The following is a 24,779-nucleotide window of genomic DNA, read 5'->3' on the forward strand; positions in this document are numbered from 1 at the left end:
CAATAATATTTAAATTTAAGAAAGCATATCCCAGATTGAAAGATCTAAATTTCAAAAGTTGCACCAAATTCTCCCTGTAGAGATATGCTGTATCTATGGGTGACCACCTCCAGAATCTTTAAGGAATTTGCCTTGCTTTCTGACTCTGCTGGCAATTTATCCCTTGATTTTAGCACAAGGAAGCAGTGTTGCAGCCTCACCTGTGCAAAGAGATTTGCTCTTTGTGCAGCACAGCAAAGGTGACCCTTTCAGATGCCCCCAGCCAGGGGCACTGCCAGCTGGCGGGTGCAGGGTTTGGTTCATCTCAGCACTGGGTAGGGAATGATGTGGATGGGAATTTTTAATTCTGGCTTTAAGTGCTGTGTATTTGGAGCTGGGGTCTCAGTTTGTGAGGTGACCTGAGTTTTGAAACAGTGCAGGAGAAGAAAAGTGTTTCATGTGCCTGATGTGTGCTGTCGATGGCTGCGGTTGCTGGGGCCGTCACAGGGGTTGTGTTGGGTGTGTAAGTGAACAAACTTGGCAGCTAAAGGCACATCTGCTCATTTTTTGCATGCAGAATTACACAGGTGCCTTCCTGCAAATGGCACTCCAATCACCCCCTTTCCCAAATTTGACTGGTATTGATCCATGGATGGAGTGCAGAATGAATGAATTTGATTTCTGCAGAGGTGACACGATGCTTTGAATCGTGCCACACATTTCTATTTTGTTTAGAAACCCAATCATAGCAGCAAACCAAACAAGAAAAGTCTCCTTGTTTTCTGAATGATGTTATTTGTTTATCTGCCAAAGTGCTTTGCATTTCCTCAGGTCACAGACCAGCCCATGTCTGGCTATGTTAATATTATAAGAGTTAGGCAAAAGCGAAGTTTAAGAAAAATCTTTCAACTGAAAGAAATAGGATCTTAAAGTCCCAAAATAGGGTATGGAAAGGTACACATCATGTCTGGCTTCTCTTTCCCCTTGTGGCAAATGTGACTCAAAGGAGTTGGGTTTTTTCCAGCTCGATCTGTATACAGTTTGGGGGAGTTTTATTGTGAATAGGTCACCTTATGATACACAAAAATATTTCCTCCCAGAGTTCTGTATTCATAAATCTTTCTTGATCCTCGCTCTCTTGAAACTGAAATCCCAATGATTTCGTTTTCTTCATGGAAAGGAGAGCGAGAAAGAGTGAAGGCACACCTTAGTGTGGGGCTGGTGCTCCCGTGGAAGGGCTTGGAGGGAGCAGCTCTGATGAGCAGAAGAGCAGCACTGAAAAATGGAGATTTTACAGCAGCTTGGCTGTTGCTAAGGGAGGGGAAAATTAATTTCAAAGTTATTTTAAAAAGCATTTTAAATCTTCCCTTCTCAAAGTTTGTGTAAGGGTCAAATTTATTCCTCCTTTGCTTCGCCAAAGAAAAGATCAGCGCTTTGGTTAAATGTTAAAGCAGCTGCCTGGCATAGTGGAGGTGAGTGTTTCATTGACAGTGGCACTCTTTAGTAGTTCAGTTTTAAGAAGAGCCATATCTCTGAAGCACAGCTCTGATGTGTCCTTTCATTCTAGCCCACTCTGAATTTTCTCTATAAAACAGCAGCACAGATACTCTGTCCCTGCAGAGCAGGGTGAGCATCACTGTTCCCTGGTGCACGTAAAGAGAGAGGCTGTGTGACATGACTGAAGCTGTGATAAATTGGTGGTGAAGCTGAGTGTAAAACTCTGATTTTAAAGCTCCTGGAGTGTTTCTGTGGGCTGTTCATCTCCACTGTTTGTTCCTAAGTCATCCTGCTGTGTTCATAGCAAGTGAAACGTAGATGGAAACACTTGTGGTAAATGATCACCTGTATTAGCCCTGAAAATGTAATCAATTAGCTCAAGATTAGGACAAACCCTTTTAAATAGGGACACTTGACTCTTTTACATGTATTTTTTTCTCTTTGTATTTGAGTTTTATAATGCTATTCTGATTTTACAATTATGTCATCCTACAGCATTGCCATAATGCCATAAATTACCAAAAAAAAATGTTGCTTTCACTTTCTTCCACTGACCAAACAACTGATTTAAAATCTGGTCCTGTGGAGGATCAGGAGGCCTTTTACTGTGTTTTATGCCCCTGGGCCAGCAGGTAATACAAACATTGCCATATGAACAGGGAATCAGTTCCTGTCTTCTCTGTGTGCATTTGTGCAACACACACCCACAGACATGCACGTTATTGGATGGCCATGAACAGTTGTGTCTTGGGAACTCATTCTGTACATGAGCAAACACCACTTAAAATTACTTTTAAAGGTGGTCAGTATTAAACCCTGTGTATGTAGCCAGTTCTGTTACAGCTGCTACTGACTGTGCTCACTGGGGGCAGATTTTCTTCAGTAATTTATTGTCTGTTTTCCTCCGTTTCAGTCTCCCGCCCATAACTCTGGGATTTTGTTCTGCCAGGACAGAGGGTAGAGCAAAAGCTGCTTTGCTGTCACTGCAGTAACCCCTCCTGTCCAAAGGATCCTCTTGTTGTAGCTGGATCCACAAAGAATTACTCTGTCAGGCATGACAATAAACACACTCAGTACTTAAAAACTGCTCTTCCCCCTCGCCCCTTGTGAAGACAGCATGGCTTTTGGTGATACAATGGCTTTTCACTGAAGGCCAGGAAATGTTGGATTTTGAAAGTCCCATACTTAGGGTGAGTTTCCTGTGGCTCCCAGTGGATCTGGGCTGTGGATCAGCAGGGACTGATTCCTCCATCAGTGCCTGTTCCCAGCAGATCGGTCATTTTGGTCTCTGTTGCCTTTCGTCTCCTATAACTTTATCCACTCCTAAATCTGCCCGTGGCTGCCGCTGTATTTATCACATTCCTGGCCACGCTGCGTCTCCAGTCCCAACCCCGGTGCTCCAAGTCCGGCTCCCTGCTCCTCTCCTGGCTCCCAGAGCCAGCTGGCAGCTTTGCACAGAGCCTCCTGCCCATTCCCCTCCTCACCATCTCCCGAGGTATCAGAGGTGTCTGGGCTGGGCTCTGCAGTTTGGTCTTGCACAACCCCTGCCCAGGGCCTGGTGCCTTCAATGGAGCTATTCATGCAAGGAGAGGCTGCTCACTCAGGCCCTTGGCTGGAGGGTCTCTGGGGCACAGCCCCTGTCTTTGTATGCCTCCAAAATATGTGCTGGATGAGGAATGATAGCTCTGGAAGTGAGTGTCGCCTTACATTTACCATGCTGGAGGAAGGCTGCCAGCACTGCATTGATGCTGCATGTGGTCCCCTTCCAGGGGGGAATTAATCCTTCTATGCAGAGATACCTCCTGCTGACTGGTGAAAAGAAAAGAAGGAAAAAGCCCTGGTTTGGCCATGAATACCATTAGCTTAATCTTCCTTTTCTCTGATCTTCCAGTACTATTTGCTTTGTATGGCTTCATCAAGGTTTTGTATGTGGACAGAGTAATTGAAAACAAATTTAGCATGTCTCAGACCATAAAGTTCCCTTTCAGCTAGATCTCGGGCTATGCGGTAGATAAATGTCTGGTTCTCATTTTTGGTTATGTGAGAAATGCAGAATGGTTTGATTTGTAATTTTGAACATTAATAAAGAAGGAGAAGTTTCCTTGTCTCCTGGCCTATGGAGGTGTTCTGGCTTTCTTGCAGTAAATGCTGTTTATAAAAACGTTATTTAGTACAGGAGAGTCTGTTTGTGTCCTTGGGGCCAAGAAACCCCAGGCTCTAAGGTCGACTGAGACATCCTTGTGCTGTCCAGTCCCAGACCCAAAATGCCATCTCTACCTGTACAGGTGCTGTTTTAATGCAGTGCAAGAGGAATGGCTGAAGGTGAACCAACAACTTGGGGAAGGATGAGTTTCAAAGAGCAGTGAATCAATGCCAGAAATCTACATTTATCTATAGCTATAGATACATGTCTGCAAATCTCTTTGGTTTCCTGAAGGCATTGCAGGCCCAGTGTGTGATAGCAGATTTTTAATGTCTTGCCAGCTGCACGGGTACATGGAGAACAAACCCCTGGGTCTGCAGATCTTCATTGGCACCGCGGACGAGCGCATCCTCAAACCCCATGCCTTCTACCAGGTCCATCGCATCACGGGCAAAACCGTCACCACCACCAGCTACGAGAAGATCATTGGCAACACCAAGGTTTTAGAGATCCCCCTGGAACCCAAAAACAACATGAAAGCAACGTAAGTAGATTTCTTTTTATTAGCAAAGTTGAGGCGGATTAAGTTGGCACTGAAGTTCTTTCTCTTTGGAAAGGAGTCACTTAAAAGAATAATGATGCTCTGGAGGGACTCCCCTTTCCAGCACGTTGGGATGATTTACGAGTGCAAGACCCTTTTTACAAAACCAGCTACAAGCCCTTGGGTTAAAGCTGCTGGAAGAGTTCCCATTCATCAGGTGACCATGCAGGCACCCCTGCTCCCTATTCCAATTGCTGCAGTGACTCTGCTGTAATCACAGAGTGGTTCAGGTGGGAAGGGACCTTAAAGCTCACCCAGTGCCACCCCCTGCCACGGGCAGGGACACCTTCCACTATCCCAGATTGCTCCAAGCCCCATCCAGCCTGGCCTTGGACACTGACAGGGATGAGGCATCCAGTGTCTCACTAATGATCCATCATCTTCACAGTCAGAAGGGGTTTGTAGTGCACTCAGGAAAAGAAGACTCGAATCTAAGTCCTTACGCTGCAGGGACAAGTGAGGAGCAGGGGCAGCAGACAGAGGAAAGGTGTATGGTTAATTTTACAGCATTTAATGGAATACAAAACATCTCTTCTGAACTCCATCAAGTGATCTGGCCATGAAATCTCCTCTTGTAATAGGTTAACAGAAAAGAAAGTACAGGCACATCTTGTCTGTATTACTCCTTCCAGTTTTATGGAGGCAGAGGGATAAAGTGGGCACCAGTCTGAAAACTTCAGGCTTGAATGTGTGCCAGGCAGCATGAGAGTGATTGCTCTGCAGAGGGAAGAGCTGTATCTCCATCCTTCAGAGGATCCTGACAAAATTGGCAGAGCAGTTGTATTTTTAGGCCCCCCTACTTCATCACAAAATTCACATTCTTTCTTCATATTTTTTTAGAAAATATACCTCATTCCTAACAAGGAACCCTGGAGTAATAAACCCCTGCACATCTGCAAGGGCAAGGAACAGCGTGGGTGTAGGAAGCAGCTTGGGGCTTATACCTCCCCAAACGGGATTTTAATTCCCATCAAAAGGAGAGAAATGATGTGTTTTTAGAACTGATATCAAAATGGGCTGGCAGTGCCTGTTTAGTAGCAGTGCTCACTGCCTGCTCTGAGAACTATTGCTGAGCTTGACAAATATTTGTCACATTTTCCTAACACAGGCATGTTTGCAAGGCTACCCTGGACTCTTGAGAAGCCAGCCTGCACTCACACTAAATACTAAGTTGCAGTTCTGATTTAAGCAATCCAAATCCTGTCATTGCTGCTCAGCCCCATCCTGCTCCCTGCACCCTCCCTTTGTGCAGGGACACAGTGAACAGGACACAGTGAATGGGAGAACGAATATCTGCTCTGCCAGGCTCTTACCTTGTCTGGGAACAATGTCCCAGGGCTTTGGAGGATGATACAGTGACCTGGGCCAGGCTGCAGAGCCCAGCTGTAGCAGTAGCACCCACCCTGTGCAAAAGGAGGAGAGAGCTGTTTGGTTCCTGCTTTGGAGCTGAATTCCACATGCCTGGATGGTGCAGGCAGTGGGGATTCTGTAATCAGCTGCCTCAGCTGCTGTGATTCCCCATGGAGCTGAACTAACCTAAACCAACCTGCCCCGGTGTAGGAAGGGCTGCTGTGCAGTCCCTGGGAGCGGGGTTGTCGGGAGAGCTGCTGATGGAGGCTCCTGCCCCCGGGGGGGCTCTGCCTTAGCACAGGGGAGATAAGACTTGGAGCTATAATGCTTGGAGAGCAGCTTCTGCTGTTGCCAGAGAGTGGGGAGAGATCCAGCAGCATCCCTCATGTGCTGCATGTCTGGGATTTCTTCCCCTGTAGCTGCTGAAATGGGAATATCTGGATCCTAACCAGAGCAAGTACTTAGAGCTGTTCTTAACCCAGAGGCCGAAGCAAAACAGCTTCATCCCCCTGAGTGTCCCCTGTCCCAGCTGCTGCGAGCAGGGGTTGAGCTCAGGGCCGCGTGTGTTGCAGCATCGACTGCGCGGGGATCCTGAAGCTGCGCAACGCGGACATCGAGCTGCGCAAGGGCGAGACCGACATCGGCCGCAAGAACACGCGCGTGCGCCTCGTCTTCCGCGTGCACATCCCCGAGCCCAGCGGCAGGATCGTGTCCCTGCAGGCGGCCTCCAACCCCATCGAGTGCTGTGAGTATCCCTGCGGCCTGCTCCTCTCTGTGCCTTGGCTCCAGGCTGGCACCGAGGGCAAACCCACCGTGCTCGGCTCCTCTGTGCCAGCTGTGGAGTGACCGTGGCTCTTCCCCGTGGGCACTCCCTGTCCTGAAGGAAGCTTGGGGGGGCTGGTAGCTCTTCAAGGTGCTTGGAGCTTGTGAGGACAGCAAGCTCCAAGCTCCAAGTTTGGGGCCTTCTGCAAAGTTTATTTATTAGCGTGTTGCTGTTGGATCCTGCTGCTGTCGGGTGCTCCCTGGGAGCAGGAGCAGTGTGGGAGTGTGTGCAGGGACACACGTGCGCTGTCCCTGTTGGAGCACAAGTGTGCAAGCTGCCTGCATTCCTGGTTTTGAGTGGAGGCACAATCAGAACTTGTCATCCACAAACTGGCAGGTGGCTGGAGGTTTGGGTTCAGACTGGGCCGGCTCCAAGCGCTGTGGCCAATCCTGTGTGCCAAAGGAGTGACCAGAGTCCTCTCATCTGAGCTGTGGCAGAAACGCAGCTGAAATGGAGGGACAGGTTTGATTCTGAGGCTCAGGTGCATTCTGGTCATTGTTTTTTCTAGCTGTCAGTGCCAAGGGGTGCACAGCTCAGGAGGCTGAAGCAGGGAAAGCACAGGTTGTTCTGGTATTCCCCTGAGGGACAGAAGAAAACTGACAGTTTTGATTTCTGAAGTGCAAATCCCATAAGTGCGTGAGCTCAGAAACCTGCACCTCCCACTCATTGTAACGGACTGGATCCTGAGAAAGAGAGTCCCCTGATGAGGTGCCCCCCGTGTCACAGTCATTTCTGGAAGGGCTCCACCCACTTTGCTGGTTCCTGTGCATCCTGTGATGCTTTTTGTTGGTAAATGGTGCCTTTTTGGCGGTTTGGGGATTTCACAAATACAAAATGAACAATTTTCCTCTCCCTTTGTTGAATGACTCACCTCTTTAGCAGAACGTGTCTTGCCATAAGTCAAGTGAAGAAAGCCATTGAGTTTCTCATGTGTGAGTTTTATTTATTGAGATGCAGACTTTATTTAAATACAACTGCTTAGAATGAGAGGAGCCAGTTTTGGGTGGGAAATCAAACTGGCTAGTGAATTATTGATGGCAACGCTTTAAAAAGCTGTACAAATGAATAACCAAAGCAAGGCTGAGAGAGGATGATGGGTATGAATGATCTCTTGGCAATGTTTATGAGAAGATACCAACGGTCAGAGCATTTTAGCAGCTGCGTGAAGTCTCTGGGCACTGTGATGGGGAAGGGACAGCAGTGGGAGTAGCCAGCACCTCTGTCCATAGGAAACCTTCCTGTTCCTCTGTGGGACCAGATGGCTGAAACAATAGTGGCCTCCACCCCAAATGTGTCCCTGCTGAAACAAAGGTCCATTTGCTAAAGGAAGCATTCAGTGAGGAGCTCCTTGGGTGGGGAGGCTCCAGGTGTAACTCCTACACCCTCTGGGCAGGAAAACAGCACCAGCCCAGGGCAGGAGGGGGATGGTCCCTGGGTCCCGCAGGGTGCCCCACAGATCACCCCCCACTTACTCAGATTCTCCTCAGGAAAAGCAAGTATGAGTTAGCCAGGCATTTCTGGGGCCCTTCCACAATGGCACGTTGTATTTGTGCCCATCACCACAGAGTGTTCAGGCAGAAATCCGGGCACGGTTTCCAGAATAAGTCACATTTTTCTGAACTGTGTGCACACACCTAATTTGCCTGTGCAGTGAGGGCTGTGGCAGTGCCTTGGTTAAGATGTTGAGGCATTTATTCTGAGATGTCTTTGCATTGATGAGTCTTAGGGGCATAAAAAAGCCAAGAGTGGAGATACCAGTATAAGTGGCGTATTGTTAGTGGGGGTTTTTTATAATTAAAGTATTAAATTGTTGGCTGTATAGAAAACAGCAAAGCTCTTACAAGAAAAAAAATGTATTTGGTCCCCAAGGAAATAAGGAAAGAAAGTTTTATTTTTGGAATGGTGGATAGATATACAGGCAGTTTGGAGAGACATGTTAAGGACTGTGCTTTTCTGAACTCATGGAAGCAGGGTATGAAGTGATCTGGAGGCATGAGCCTCTGCCATTTAGTGTGTATGTTGCATATTTAGCACTGTTTATGCATTTCAGTAGCGCTTCCTGATCTCAGCCCAGTTCTGGGAAGATGGTTAAAAACATCAGTGGGTTCAGCCAATATTAGTAATGCAGCCTAAATCTCACTAGAGATGGTAACCTCAGCTTGTCCCAGACAATCTGCACACCTTGCAGAGCCCCCAGGCAGTCTCAGGTAAGCTCAGGTGCCCTGCCAAGAAGGGGCACTGGGCTGGGTAATGTTTTCTTCTTGTCCCACCTTCTGTGCTGCTGGGATTCACTTTTTTCCCCTTTATTTTCTGGTTTGTTTGGGTTTTTTTGACCTGGCCACCTGAGAACCCTTACCCTCAGGGACTCTCCTCGGGATGCCTCCTGTCTGGCAGCAGTAATTATGTCCCTAGAGAGCAGCAGCCCCAGGATCACGGCCCATCTCCCTTCTCGGGGCTCCCCCTGAGCCCTGTTGCTACCAACAGAGTATCCGAGTGCTCTCCTCCCCAGAAGCTGATCCCGAGCCCTGTTGCTACCAACAGAGTATCCGAGTGCTCTCCTCCCCAGAAGCTGATCCCGAGGAAGTCCCACCAGTGTCAGCAGATCATTAGCTGTAGTGAAGCAAGAGCTGTGAAATAGCTGCATTTCAGAGCACTGTTTGGTTCCACCTCATCTGTGTCACATTCAGCACTTGACAGATTTTCGGAGGGGATTTCACAGGTTCAAAGCATCATCCGAATCGAGTTCCTCCCCAGGCAGCTGTGTGGGAGCACTGAGGGGGTGATGTGTTGCTAAATGATCACTTGTGCCTTAAAATGGACCTCAGATCCAGACAAGCCTGCACATTCAGCAGCTTTTTCCTCCTGTTGCCTGTTGATTTATGCTGAAGCCACTGAGGAGGCAAAGGCATTTGAAATCCCTCTGATAATTGTAGCAACAGGCCATCGCTCAGCCAGGTATAGGAAACCACTCTCTTGTAGGTGTGGTGCTGGAAAGGTGAGAAAAATCCCTTCTCGTGGTGTTGGTCCACACTGAGTCAGTGAAATGACAGCGAGCCCCACAGGAGAGCCAAGTGTCCTGCTTGGCCTGGCTCCCTGCTCCCCTCACTGCTCAGGGCTGTGTGGGTCCAAATGCCCATCCCTGCTGGGACACGTCAGTGCTTCAGGCAGGAACCAGCTCGTGTGGGCAAGTTCTTGCTGTGCCAGCAGGGCTGTGACAGAGCTGCTGGTGACACTGCAGGTGAGGGGTTACTGAGTTCACTTCACTTGTCCCTTCAAACACAGACACTTGGCAAACCACCCCTGGAGAGGTCTGACACTTGCAGAACGTTGTTTTCAAGCCATGAGGACGATTTCTGTAACATCAGTTCCGTTCCTTTGCCTGTCACCAAGAGCTGGAGCTCATTTCTCCGGGAGTGGGTGGTCTCTGGTGTTACAGAAATTGTTGACACTGGGCTCCCTCTCCAAGAGATAGGTTTGTCATGATCTCTGGGAGCTCAAGCTGGGTGCCCCAGCCTCTGCAGTTGTGTTTTCACTCCTCAGCTGAAGCATCCTGGAGCAGAGAAGGAGCAGGGTGGGAGTCCAGGGTAGTAGGGCAGCTTGTTTTGCTCAGGCTGTCAGCAGCCAAAAACTGCTTCATGCAAATGTCTGAGTGTGAGGCTCAGGAGTGTCCCACACAGTGCCCCAGATTTTATTCTAAGGGATCCTGGTTAAACCTTCCCAAAGTCTGCCACAGTTCTTGCTTTGTAGAATCTGTGGTTGCTGATCCTGAGCTGTGCTCATGAATCCCTTAAAATGCAAACTTAAATTGCACTTGGCACGAGAAAAGGAGTCTAAAATCTTGTTCTTATAATAGATGTTCCTAGGTGGTAAAAAAACAAAACAAACAAAACTTATTGCTAAAGAACCGTGTGTCCATCTAGAGGAATTTAAATAGTTTCTATTATTGACCGTATTTTGTTCCATTAAATTGGGTCAAATTTCTTATTTCCCTTTAATCAATTTCCCTGGAAGTTTCCTTTATTTTTCTCTCCTTCTAGTAGATTTTCCCATAATATTAGACAATCTGAGCCTATGATTTGTGACACATTAGTAACTACAGAGGAAAGAGCTAGTCATGTAAAAGAATGTTGTCTTGGCAAGCCAGTGAGAGCTTTTCCTCAGCTGGGAGTTGTGCTGGTTGGAACACAGCAGCAGGCAAGAAGGAGCCTAGCTTTATTCAGATAGAAAAGCAGAAACAAATGGTCTCTTTGCACATGGGAGATACCTATTTGGAAGTTTAACCATAACCATGATTATTATGGGAGTATCATGGTTTCCAGTTGGGTTAAATGAATTTTTTCCCCCTTTCATTTCAACTTCAAGACAGTCTCGCAATTGGCTGCAAGTACAGCTGACAGAAAAACTGGTGCTTTCTCTAAAGAGAACATTTTCTCTCTCGAAGCACAGAACGTAAAAGATAATTCTGACAACATCTGCCACTTTGAACGTGCAACCAAAATATCTCAGTCTTTGAGGTCTGAGTCAGAGCGAAGGGAAATGCCTGCCCCTTCTGCAGGCTGCCAGCCTTGCTCCAGGGGTAAACTCCTGGTTACTTCTGGTCTTTGCAGTGCTGCTGGTGGTAAAAGCAAACAGCCCAGCCCAGCACACAGAGCAGGGATTGCTGAGCAGAATTTCAGCTGAGCAGATGCCCTCCACAAGGGATTAAAGGGAAATGCTGTGCTTACCCACAGAGCTGATTGACAGACAAGTGAACCGAGGCCATGGTTTTCCTGTCATTAATCACACACTGGCTTGGTGAGCTGGCTGCAGTTCATAGAAAGTATCACACTTATCTGACACTGCTGCCATCGGTGCTTGTCACTCCTCCTTTGCAAGGACATCATAAATTATGTGCAGAGGAGGAGGTGGAGAAAAGCTCTCTATTTTTGGTGCTTTTTGCTTGGATGGCTCTGCACAAACTGCTGATTAAGTCTTGCTGGCAGCAAATTAGAAACTGTTGTCAGTCATACTGCGTTCTTCTTCTCAGAGTGTTTCGACCACATTTTCAAGGTTTCCCCACGAGGGCTGGAAATTTGCTTTATTTACTTGATTCCTAAGTCTTCCACTGCTCCATACTCCTTCCAGGAGGTGAATTATCCCATCCCTCTGATCAGAAATTTGCTCGTCTCTAGGGTGTCTTGCTGATGTCTCCCTGGTTGCTGGAGATGTCTCCTGCCCTTGGTCCTCCCATGGCTCCCCAGCCTTTGCCTCTCCTCCCACTGCAGAGCTCAGGATGCTTCAGGGAGTGGTGGAGGGGATCAAAGTCTCTCACAACATTAATGAGTTGGAGAAGTGTTGAGCACAGCAGCTCTGCTCCTATCAACCCTACCACAGGCAGCTCGTGGTAAATAAACCCAGTGTGACAGCAGGAATGAAATATTTACTTTGGCTCATTGAGGTTTGCACTGAGGTGGAAGAATTAATCCCATAACAAATGACACCTCTGCTATTGCTTCCAGGGGTCAGGGTTTTTTTAGCAGCAGACATCCAGCTCTATCTGCTCTTTTCAAACCCAACAGGAATCAGTGGCTGCTGGATGAAAAGCCTTTGGGGGTTTGGAGAGACGTGTCAGGGGTGGTGAGTCCCAGCTCAAAGTTGGGATGACCTGGGGCTGCTCTGGGCAGGATAAGGACAGGGCTGTCCAAAGAGGCATCTGAATATTTGTTCTGGTGAGGCCACTGCACTAGGGTGCAAGCTGTGACCCCATCCCTCTTAAACAGCCACATTTTTTGGTTTACTTGGCTTGTGGGTCAATCAGAGGTAGCAGTGGCTTTGTCCTCACTAAGCTGCTCGTGAGCCTCAGTCCTGCTCCTCCTGATCAGATGTCACAAGGACAAGATGTCTCTGACATCTCATTGTCAGATTGGGGACAACAGGGAACCTGTATCTGGAGTCAATGCTGCGGGTGTTGGAGAGAGTGTGGAGGGGCTTCACTCTAGCAGGAATTCATCACAGAATTACAGAATGTCTTGGCTTGGAAGGGACCCTAAAGCCCATCCAGTGCCACCCCATGCCATGGGCAAGGGCACCTTCCACTGTCCCAGGCTGCTCCAGCTGAGATTGTCCCTTGTCACCTCCCAGCAGCAATGGGTGACACTCTCATGGGGGAGATTGGGAGCTGCAACAGACTTCTCCAGGTAACCAGTTTTATCAAAATACCCCTTTTCCCCCTAAAAACCAAATCTCTCCACTGCAGAAGGAGAGTTATCAATACTGTGGGCAGGTGAGGAAGCAAGAGCCACCTTTGGCTGCCTTGGCACAGTTGCTCGAGGTCAGCCTGCAGCCCATGCATCCCGTGGGAAGTGTTCAGCCTGCTGGCCCAGAGATTTAGACCATCTTCACCTTTCGTCCAGCTGCTGGCATGGGGAGGGGGCTGAAGGCTGAAGGAGCCCTGACAAACATGGGCTGCAGGGGAGCCTGGGTGGGCTGTGGGCAGCAGGGGCTGCTCTCTGCAGGCTGAGCTCACTGGAGGTGCTGCAGGGCTCTCAGACAGTGGCTCCCTTTCTATCTTGTGTCACTGTATGCATTGTATTTCTTGGCACCACCAATCCATGACATCTTGATTTGCAAACAGTCAAATAAAATAGAAAAATAATGTCCCCTGTTAATAGTTTGACACACTGCTTCAGGCCAAGCCTGAGTATTTCTATAGCATTTGCTTTGCTGCCTTATGTCAGTAACTGTTGCTATTGAAAGTAAACACCCCAACTGGTTAAATCAACAGTGTTTTGTTTATTCAAAGCTCATAAACTCCAGTAGCTGTAGGTCACTTTATGAAGTGCCAGCCCCTGGGGGAAGAGAAGGAATAGTGTGAAATTATTGCATGCAGTCCACCCATCATGAGCCTTAGAGGAAGGGGATTTATTAGCAATTAATATTTCTTGCAGAGGAAAAAAAAAATAATCCTATTGAGGCAGCTCCACACTGAACCTTGAACCTCTGTACTGGTGGAAATGGGGAAGGGGGTGAAGCCTTCTTACAGGCTTGGGTGAAAAAAGGAGACTTTGGAAAATGAAAAGTAGCTGGGTTTTTATTATTAGGAAAGGATTTCAAAGCACCCAAAGGGAGGAGAAGAATTCAGGTAAAACAGGGCAGGGGAAACACTTTAGTGTGGTATCTGCACTGGGGAGCTCAGCTGGAACTCTTCCAGATGGGATTATTCTGCAGCCCATCTCAGGCACATGAGGTTTGCACCCCTCCACCTGGCTCAGGGCAAGCACAGTTTTGGAGATGCCCAAAGTCATGCCAGGTGCAGCAGCTCCAAATGTAATTGAGATGAGTCAGAGTCACTTCCAGGCTAAAATTTGTCCTTCCTCATCCCGAAAAAGCCTTGGGAACCACTGATCTGTGGGATGGCAGGTACCAAGCTCTCTATGAACACAATGAAGTTGGAAAGAGACGTAGGTTAATCTGGAATTTTGATGAGTTAGGATGCTGTGGAAGTGAAATTTGGTGATTGAATAGGAATAAAGAGTGTCCAGGGCAATGCTTAAATATTTAAATGTTTTCTCAACTGTTGCAGATGCTTTTTGATGATTGCTATTTACTCTTCAGCCTTTGAGGTTACAGATCTGTCTTTGTGATAAATCCAATTATGAACTCATCAAAAATGTTAGTATTTTGGGAAAGAAATTAATCTTACAGCCATGGGAAAGAAATTATCAGCTTCTTTGCAAATAATCTGAATATATATTCTTAACTGGCAGTATATTAGCCCAGATGTTGTTATATACTTGAAAAGAACAATGAGTCCTAAGGTAATTCTAAATAGATTTTAAAAATGCCTCTCAAACAGCATGAGGAAGTTACAGCTATTGAATTACCTCTATTCTTTCATAGGAGCAAAGCCTCTGTCTCGTGACTGAAGGATTCAGCAGAGCTAGAAAAGTTGCTATGAAAGGTTTAATGCTTGAGTTTTCTCACCAAATATTCCGACATTTTCTCCAGGTGACGAGAGAATTTCTCCTTTGCGAGGCTTGCAGAGCAGTAGAGCAGTGCCAGGTCAGGTCACAGACAGCCCAGCCTCGCCTGTGTGTGAGTCAGGGCCAGCCCTGAACATACAGGATCACATTTCCTCATTCTTGGCTCAGCAGCCAACGGTGTTCAGTGAAGACACAAGTGCTCAGGGTCTCTTTGTCAGGGAGAGCTAAAATCCAGCCAAGGCAGCTGGGAAAGAGATGAGCAGGATCCTCTGGAGGCCTTTCCAGTTGGGCTGGATGAATCTGGAGGAGTTTGAGTGCAGGTCATGAACTCGCAGTTCACCAGCCCCAAGCTGCTGCCCACCTGGTCAGGTCACAGGGAAGCTCCTGATGTTTTCCAGCTGTCTGTGTTGTAGGGAACAGTTCTCACATCTTCACTTTCTTCAGCTCCTGCTGCTTGATAGCAGACAGTTGGGATGGCTCTGCAGGGATGGTGACCAGGGTTCTCCAAAGCCTTTCTGACCATGCAAGTGGCTGTTTCAATGGGATCAGAGGAAAGTAGGTGGAGAGATGGTGCTGTCCTGGTTTTCTGGCTGGGGAAAGGGAGAATAACTTGCTAAAGTCACGCTCCAAATTCGTGGCCAAGAACAGTAAAGACCTTAGAAAGCCTTGATGACGTCTGTGTCCATCTGGATCCCACCCTACCTTTTCTTCCCTTGCCTTTTATAATCAGACTCAGTCTGTGACACAGGGCCCTGCTCCTCAGATGTTTAGGCTTCTGCAGAACATGCTTGGAAAAACCCTGGGCTGCAGCAGTCCCAGCGTGACCCCTCGTGATGGCAGCTGGGGCTTCGTGGCTGCCCCTCCTGTGAGCCCAAGGCTCGGTGCCCTCACATGGAGATGGAGATGGAGCTGTTGTTGGCAACCCCCCTGTGCCAGGCCCTGTCTGTGGGAGGCAGTGGGATTTTGGAGAAGAGGCTCTGGGGTTTTTTTTTCCCTCTCTGAAGGAATTCAGTGTTATTCAGTGGAATCCTCTGTGCAGGTGGAATTTTTGGGCTCTAGGGCTGTAGTGTGCCTGCACTTGAAAATTTGGCCGTTTTCTTGGAAACCGGCATGGGCAAGTTTCAGCCCATTCATCCAAGCTGTCCTTTCTCAAGGACAAGGAGCAGGGCCAGCACTGCTGAACCACTGCAGCCAACTCCTGAATGTTTCCAAATAAAATGCCTTGAGTAAGTTTATTTTTCCTTCTCAGACCTAAATTTAGCACCCTGGAGAAGCTGCTTTGGCAGTCAGCAGATGGTAACGATGACAAGATCGATCTGTGGATAGTTCTGGGAAGATTTGGAAAGTCCTGGTAAAACAGAGTTGGTTTCATTCATGTTTGCAATTTGTCCACAGCCCAAAGGTCTGCTCATGAGCTTCCAATGGTTGAAAGACAAGACATTGACAGCTGCCTGGTTTATGGAGGACAACAGATGATCCTCACTGGACAGAATTTCACAGCAGAGTCCAAGGTGGTGTTCACAGAAAAAACATCAGGTAAGGCAGGTTTTTCCTAACTTTCCCTAGTGGGATAAGGCAAATCTGTCGTGCCAAATCTCAAAAATTGTGCTCATGATTACTCAAGTGAGTAATCCCGTTCATGTAGGTAAAACCATGTGAGTAAAATTAGACTTGGGAGCAACTGTTTGTGTTGTTGCTTCAAAAGAATCCCAGGAATCAGCAGGGACAGGATCCGTTATCAGAGAAAGGAGATGAGCACTGCATGTTCCTCTGTGCTTGTTTAATCTCATGTTTAGTGAATGCTACTGTAGAAATCATCACTGAAATGAACATTTTTTATTGATGTGAACTACAGGCAAAGATTGTGTTTTCTTCCCTTTAGTAGTCTGTGGAGAAAAAACATAACGTAATATATCTTTTTATATCAAATTATTTTTATACATGTAATGAGAGATAAGAATACATCACTTCTCCTTCCATATTTTTTATTGTAGACTTTGTGTTCCCCTTGTGCTGTTAAGAAAGCTTGTTGCTTGGAAGTTTTCTGTCGGTGAACTGAGGTAGAGGCATCTTAAGTGATGTATCCAGTGACTTGCAAGGGATTTAGGAGATTGCATTGCCCAAGTGAACAGCATGTGCATGATCTGTGGGGTAATGCCATTGGGAAAAAGTGAGAATCGAGCCAGAAATGAATGTACATTCATGAACGTACAGGAGCACCAGCTGGTGATGTGGGGGAAAACATTCTGTGGGTCCCAGTTCCCTCCCACACCAGCAGCAAGCCAGGCTGATTTTGCAGGTATGAAAGGCTCTGAAGAGCTGTGGAGGTTCAGATGAGCCTGTGCAGTCAGAGGAATTCCTCTGGCACGCTCTGTTTCCTTTCAAGCCCATGTATTAATTCCTTCCCCCTGTGCTGCCACTGTTCCACCATGTCAGCGCTTTGAGAGGGTACACAGGAACATCTTGGCAGCCTGCAGTGCTACCTGTCCCAAGAATGTTTTGCAGTAACTACAGGAGATGATCCATTCAAAGGAGGTAGCTCTTAATGCCATTTCGAGGAAACATCCCAAACGCCCTGCCCCTCTTTCCATATAAGAGCAGAGAAGGCTCTGGCTGGAAGAGATGTTAGAAAGTAAAAAGAACAACAACATTTTCCACACTAAATCTAAAGCTTTTCTGTGCTGCTGGGGAAACTGCAGGGTTTTTTTCCTCTTTTTTTACCTCCTGGTAGGGGGGAGACAGGATTTATCCCAGCAGCAGTGCCCAGTCTGGAGCAGGGATTTGCTTGCTGGTGTTCCATATCCTGCCTCCCGCCCAGCCCTCGGCCTCTGCAGGCAGTCTCACTCTGCTGGACTCTGAAAAAATGATTGGCAGAAGGGGAATTCAGAGGATGGGAGGTCCAGGTTCAAATCCTTGGGCTGAATCAGAAGTCTGTGTGGTTTGCAGTGGGTTATCTGGGGGACTCTGTGCTGAGCTGGTTCTCTGTGTGTCCATGTGCTGTTCCATAATGCAGTGGCACCTCTGCCAGAGGTGCCCTGGAGTGCTTTTAAATGAAGATTGCTTTATTTAATAGACGTGTCTAAAGGTGAGGAAGGTTAAGAAGCTGAGCTGGATACACAGATCATGCATGGCTGAGTGCAGCAAACTGAGAATTGCTTTGTGCCTGGGCTGTCAGAGGTTGATGAGTGTCCCAGCTCACCTGAAAATCAGGATCCTGTGTGCCTGAGACTTTCAGCTTCCCTCATTATGCACTGTAGACAATTTTAAGGATCTCTACGATGTCTGTTGGTAGTTGCCATTGCCTCGGGCTGCGTGAGCCCAGAGCAAGGAGCCCCAGCTGTGCAGCCCCCGTGTTGGTTCGAGCAGTGCCTGGGTGGAAGGAGGAGCAGCTCACCCACAGCTCCTCTGCCCTGCACAGCCCGTGCAGAAAGTGCTGATGAGCTGCTCAGGGGCAGAGTAAGCCACAGCCACCACCCTGGGGGTGGATAGCAGCACAGCTCTGCCTGACCCCAGCTGCAGCAGGCTGTGTCTCTTCCAGAGCGCGCCGCTGCCCCTCAGCCTGTGAAAGAATCACACCTTTGTCAAGGCAGGAAGATGCAGCAAGCTCGCAGGGGAAGCTTGGTTTGCTTAGAGTTTCATTTTAACAGCTCACAAGCCTTGTCTGTGCTAGCAAGTGGTGCTGGATTTCCCACTTCTGCCACCAGTTTTAGCTGTGCTGGTAACAAGAAGGGTGAGAGCAGCAGTGTAGGCAACCATCCCACAGCTTTTGGCACGCCGTGCTCCACACAGCTCCTTGGCTTGTGTGTCCAGTGTTTTAGGTGAGAGTAGCAAGGCTGTTTTTTCCCCAAGAACCTTTGTGCAAGTATCTTTGTGCAGCTAGATCTTCTCCTTTTATTGTTCCATAGACTCCAAACTCTGGGTGTCCCTTGGATCTGGGATCTGGGTGAAGCGGGTGCTGGGAAGGCATCAGTCATGTGCTTTGCAAAACTGAGGAAGCTGCTGTTGAGGATCACAATTGTACATTAGGTTTCATCCCTCAGAGGAACACTCAGAACCTCTTTCCATTTCCTCTGGATCTTGTAGACAATTCTTCACCCACCACTAGGAACGCAGAGGAACGTGGAACTGGTCACATTTGTGACAAAAATACGTGTCTCCGTGAGCAGTAATGAGCAGGTTTTATTTGTCTTTTCATAGAGCTGCAGATATGTATATTTTTCCATAGCAATACCTGGAAAATAAGGACAATTCCCTGAATTGTGGCGGGATGTCACTGTGAAATGAGTGTCCCGTGTCACGCCAGCCACAGGGAGCTCGCTGGGGACAAGGCTGGGACAGTGTCAGCTTCAGCTCACAGCAGGAAATGGCAGCAGGAAACGCAGTGAAGGGGCTGGAGCTCAGTGCTCTGAGGGGATAAAGTGCTTGTGTTTGAAATGCTGATGCATAAATAGCATTACGTTTCTGAATGCTAAAATTTATCAACATGCAGGCCTTAGAGTTCTGAGTTCTTTCTGAGGTTCTCTCTTTCTGATGCAAGATCATAAAGTGTAGCTGCTGTGAGCCAGGGGAACTCATGAATTCCCTAAGCCCAGCACACAAAAACAGAGTTTGGCTGAAGGAGTTTGAAGATCTGAACTTGGAGACACGTAACTGAGCCCAGCTAAATTAAAGTAGGTCAGGGGAAGCAACTATACTGGACTGTATTCTCTTAATTTTGATCTGGAAGAGAGAGCTTGAAAAGCAGTGTTGGAGCTATCAAGGACTTGCAATATGGTGAAGGTCAAGGGTGGTAGTGCTTGGTTGGGGCCCAGATCTTACAGTGCAGTTAAAAAAGAAAAGATTTGGAATTCCCCCTTTTATTTATTTTAATTGTCATGTAGTAATTTGCAAGTCAGATGCTGGGTGCATTGTGTTTACTCCCATTTGTGTACTGGTTACTGCTGCTCTGCTGTCAGTGATAGAGGCAGTTCGTGTTTCTCTGGGAGAAAAGTGCAAATGGACTGTGATTTCCCCTGCCAAACTCTTCTGGTGGCCACATGGACATCGTGAATCATCACTAGGACAATGTGGGTGGTGGAGGAACAACCCAAACACCACGTCCATCCTTGGAGTGGCTCCACCATAAATCTCCCGGCTGGGCCAGGCAGGGTAAGGAGAGGAGGTGCTGCTGTGCCCTTTGAACTGCTGCAGCTGCCAGGGCCCCCAAGTGTGGATGTTCACAGCCCCTGTGACAAAATAAATCTGTCCAGCTCTAGAGTCCAGCAGTGGTGCTTGAACACGCTTGGATGTGTCGTGGTTGCAGGAGAGCTCAGCCCAGGGCAGGATCAGGCTGTGGTGTTCGGTGTGGGGGTGCTGGGGTTGAGGCTTTTGTCTGCACAGTGCCCGAAATGCTGCACCCCACAAGCCATGGAAGGTGTGCTGGGGGAGTGCAGCCCCAGGAGTTGTGCAGCCCAGTCCGCTATAGGGCACTGCGCCGGGATGGCGTTAGGGCAGCTTTCATGGGGCAGAAGGTGGCTGGTGTGTTGGTTTGATGATAGGATCGTGCTCTTTGTGGGACAGGTGAAAGGAAATTCCAGCACTGTCTTACAGCAGTGTTCCCCTTTTCTGCTGTGTCAGTTCCTCACCGTGCTCAGAACAGGGAGCTCAATCCCTCTTTGTAGTCTGACAGTTTCATGAATGATCCAGAAATTCCTGGGGAGTGCAGAAAATAGCAACTATTTTCAGCAATTAACTCTGTGAACTTAATAATGCAACAGTAATGATGCAATTTTCTCGGGCAAATTCAAGATAAAATGGACAAAAAAGCTTTTTTAAAAACTTTCAATGTTTTCCCAGGTTCATTCAAAAGAGATGTTTGCTACTTGAACAAATAAACAGCTTTAAATATTGAATGTGAGGGTTGAACTCCAGTCACTTACTGGTTTTCTAAATTAATGAACTTAAGTTTGAAGAACTGAGAGGAATGGGACTTATCTTAGGACTAGGTCATAACTCAGTCACAGATGCCATTCACCACTGAGCATGAATTAAGTGCATGGTTTAAAAGGCATCTTATCCTGATACAAAATCCCAGAATCTGGGGAAAAAACCTACTGTTTGGATTTTTTAATGGGAAAGGACAGGAAAAAGAGCACAAATATCTGGGAATAGTTGCAGAGTTAGCAAAGCTGAAAGTGGTACTGTAATCTTAAATGGTTCCATTTGTTTGCAATACGTGAGGTTGTACAGAAAGTGCATGAAATGAATTGGTTACCTTGCTATTTTCCTGCTAGTTTTCAAAGAGCATGTTCCCTGCTCCATGCAGGCTGTGGCTGGGGGCCAGCATGTAAAGCTGGATGCAAATCCCCTCCTCTCTGAACCTGCAGAGGGCTGGGAGGAGTGGGGGGAATCAGTCAGAGCTGTGTCCGGGGGACCCACCTGGATTCTGCATCAGCTGGAGGTGCTCACCTTGCAGGGCACCTCTCCTCCCAGGGCAGGGCAGCAGCAAAGGGAGCTCAGGGCCTGCCTGGGCATCCCCCTCCAAAGAGGTGTCACTGGTGGGGAGATCTGGGAGGTTTTGTGCTCGTGGAGCGTCTGTTTTGTGTGTTCTGTCTACACGAAGCAGGAAGGTGTCTCAGCAGGTCCCACCATGTGTGAACACTGAGGAATAACAAGTATTCATCAGGAGGATTGGTTTGCCTGGTTCTGCTGTGCAGATTAGAAAGTTTCAGGGTAAATGGGGCCCGTTGTGCTTCTCCTTGCTGCTGTAGCTGCTGAAAGCCAGCAAACCTTTCTCCCCAGAGGTTTCCCCCTGGCTGGAATGTGCTGCCTGCCCCAGGTGTTCTTGTAATTCCATGGGGCAATCCGACCGGGAATCCCAGAAAAACACTGCAAAACAGGAAAAAATCTAAGGCTCACACACAGAAAAATGCAGAAGAGAGTGGCTGCAGAAACGGAGTTGCCATAGCTGTTAGAGACTCAGCGAGACAGGGTGGAATCCAGTGTTTTGGAAGGTTTCCCCGTATGACACAAGATTTTGGAATTTTACAGCTGGTAAATCCTTATTAACACAGGCAGCCACTACTGGCCTGGATTCCCTGGCTCACTGTTCACTACGGGGGCGCCTGATGGAAGTGTGCCTGGTCCTGATTATTCAGCTTAATTGTTTAGGGAGAATATTAAAAAATAATTATAATTCTTGGCGTAAACAAAAGGCAGAGAGACAAGCTCCCATCACCTGTTGACAGAAAATTGATCATGAAGAAAGCTGGCATGGGGAGTGGAATTCCCTGTTCTCCCACTTAGTCATCGCATCCTGGTGTGACTCATTTTATTACATGGAGGTTCCCAGTGGTTTTATTTTGAGAGAAGCTTTTGTTTAATAATTTATACACACACACACAAACACACTTATAATCTTAAAAAAACAACAAATCTATTCTGATGAATTGGCATAAGGAATCATTTGGAAGAGCTCTGGAATGAAATACTGTTCCTGCTGCTTCACTGTTCAACTACTGTATTTATGTTTTATTTTAATGTGAATTGAATTCATCAACAATAGATGGGGAGAAATCTCCTCTAGACTTGTTCTCACTGTGCAAAATGTCAGATTTGGGGCTGGGCTGGCTGGTGGATGACTAATCCATTGCCCTTTTACCTCCTAGACCTTGTATCTTTGGCCTTGGTGACTCAAACTTCTGTCCTCAGTGCAATGAAGGCACTGGCCTCTGCTCATAACAAACAGAGCTCCATTAACTGCAGTGGTGGACAGTCTTGCTTCAGAAAGAAAAAGAAATCCATGAAAATGAAGCTCAGGAAAAATTCTATAGTTCCACTTTCTGTGAGTTTTAAATACATTCATGCTGCGTTTAAAGTTTGAAAATCATTTTGAAGTAAGAGCTTAGAATGAGGCAACTGCTCAGGACCAGATGCTGAGCAACCTTGTGCTGACTCGCAGCAGAGTAACTTCTGAGCTGAAATCAGAATTTGTCCCTGAATTTGTCTGGAATTTGTCCAGAGCAGCAGAGATTCTGAGTGAGCATTCCCCGTAAGGTTTCTGCTTCCTAGAGTGGTTTTGCCCTACTGGAAACCATTGCTCTCCCTTTGTTCTTGGGGTGGCTCTAAAAACCCCTCTCTGTTTTCCAGAGATGTCTGTCATCTACTGATAAAAGCTGACAGAGATAATTGTTGTGCTTTTCTGGAAGACCTTCCAAGAAACACAGTGAATGGGGACAATTCACTGCAGGCCCAGAGGAACTGTGCAGAAATGTGCAGTCAGGGCCCTGCCCCTCTGGTCACCAGGCTCGGTTTCTCTGGGGAACCAGCATGGTTTGCTGCCTGGGAGGAAGGTAACAGGTTGTTCATTAAGTAATTTGTGTAATGCTTGACTGAAAAGCAATGTACATTTGCAGGCCTAAAATCACGTGCAAGCGTGGAATCCCATACAGGATCAGCACAATTGTATATTTAGTCTTCAGCTGCAGAGAACTGCAAAGAACATTTCCTGAGCCTCTCAGTCCATCAGTCATGCTTGTTCAAATAAAGCAGTAGGTTTGTTTCTCTGCTAGTTGCTGACCCCAAAGTCATGAGTAAGGGATCCTGAATAATGTGTAAAGGCTGTAACTGGTTCAGAAAACCTTTAATTGGCTAATTAAAAAAAGTCCTATAAGGGGCTGCGGAGAATCACCCAAAATGTTCCTAATGCAGACTGACGTTTTGATTTCCCCCAGTTTGAAGCAAGACTTTTGGTATGATCGCAGTTGGAGTTAGAAAGGGTAGAATTACTTTCTTCCAACAACTCATTCATTCCTCCAAAGAGTGCTGACACAATCAGATCTCTCATCGGGGTTTAATGCTAAGTCTCATAGCCCTGAAGCAGCACAAAAATCTCTATTTCCTGAACATTTCACTGACCTGTGGTGTTAAAGACTTGCCAACGAAGACAAACCATTAAATGAGCAGGGAACCACAACAGTAAAAATACTGCATGAGGCAGCCATGGCTGGTAAGACCTCCGGGTCTAAATCCAAGAATATTTTATCATCTTGAGTGCAACTGCTGCCCTTTGCAGAGGCAGGGATTGAATTCCCTGTGGTGGAGGTACTGTTCAAAAGGCACCACACACGTGGGCCTGGCACTGGATTCCCGAGTGATCTTCTGCAGTTTTTGTACTCTCCATTGTTGGAGCAGTTTAATTATGTGCAATAAGCAGCTATCTGCACTTGTAGACTTTAGATTAAATTATTAATCAAGCTGGGGTTTAATCTTCTCGGTTTCCAGGCAGGAGCTGTTTGTCCCATTTGTGGCATGACAGAATTACAGGGTAATGAAGGCCAGAAGGGATCTCTGGAGGGTTGAGCACAACCTCCTGCTCAAAGCCAAACCCATTTCTGTTGCCCAGGCACCACCTGGGTTCCAGGGAAGAGCCTTTGGTGTGACAAGTTTTGTACTGGGGCTGTGCTCTGCTGTCACATCCGCATCAGGATTTTTAGTACATCCTTACAATAAGAATCCCACTTTTGTTGAGGACTTTCTCCAATCATCCACTTTCCTTTCCTCCTAAAAAAATTTGCATTTATGCACATTCTAAAGATGATAATCATGGGTTGACAGTTTGGTGCAGGTTTTCTCTGTTCAAAATTTCCTGAAATCATCCTGGGACTTCTCAGTTTATTCCTCCTGCTCTCCATTAGCTGCCAGAGTGTGCATAATCAAAAGTTTTCTTTTTGTTACCAGGAAAAAGAATAGGTTAAAGTAGAGAGAGAGAAACTTCTGAATGCAATTGTATTTCTCATTTTCCTCACAGCCTCCCTCATCCCTCTGCCAAAAGCTCCCCATAGTGTGCATATCCAGAGCGGTTAAAGGAAAAGCAAATATTGATTGTCTCGAGCTAAAGTGAAGCCATGAGGCAGATGGAGCCACATCATCATATTTAAGCATAAAGGTCAGGGAGTGAACTGCAGAGTGGTTAAATTCAGCACGGCTTCAGTGCTCAAAGAACGGGGATTGCTGCTGCTGACAGATTTGTTAGAAACCTGTTTAGCTGCCACAAATATGAAATCTATCCAAACAGAAGCCTCTATCATTGTTGGAATGATAACCCCAAATACATTTATTTCTTGTTTGCTTATTCTCATTCTTACTTTTGACCCACACAGACTTTGGACTCAGCCTGAACATCATTTGATATTTATGGATGGCTTCATTAGCTTTTAGTGCATTTTGGTGGCTCAGTTACTAAATCAAATCCCCTGTGGTTGTGGTTGCATGTGTTCCACAGGCTTCCTGAATGTGGCAGATGACTTGGAGGCCCGTTTCTACTTTAGTTTATACATTTTGGACCAACAAATCCTTTTGATTCCCACCTTCTTCGTGAAGTTAGTGCTGTTGTTATCTGCACAGACTGTTTGAATTTAGCAGTACAGAAACAAAGATGAAAACATT

The 24,779-nt window shown here is 47.0% G+C and overlaps 1 protein-coding gene across 4 annotated transcripts in view; it reads left to right on the forward strand.

Annotated features, from left to right (window-relative positions):
• The window catches only part of NFATC2 (nuclear factor of activated T cells 2), a 72,581-nt gene that overhangs the window by 16,571 nt on the left and 31,231 nt on the right, over window positions 1-24,779 (forward strand). For all 4 annotated transcript variants that reach the window (XM_069034082.1, XM_069034083.1, XM_069034084.1 and 1 more), the window contains exons 4-6: window positions 3,961-4,163; window positions 6,143-6,315; window positions 15,750-15,890. In XM_069034082.1, coding sequence (XP_068890183.1) covers window positions 3,961-4,163; window positions 6,143-6,315; window positions 15,750-15,890 — 517 coding nt within the window. The remainder of the gene's footprint in view (window positions 1-3,960; window positions 4,164-6,142; window positions 6,316-15,749; window positions 15,891-24,779) is intronic.

Source organism: Aphelocoma coerulescens, chromosome 20, assembly GCF_041296385.1.
Source record: "Aphelocoma coerulescens isolate FSJ_1873_10779 chromosome 20, UR_Acoe_1.0, whole genome shotgun sequence".
Classification (NCBI taxonomy): Eukaryota; Metazoa; Chordata; class Aves; order Passeriformes; family Corvidae; genus Aphelocoma; species Aphelocoma coerulescens.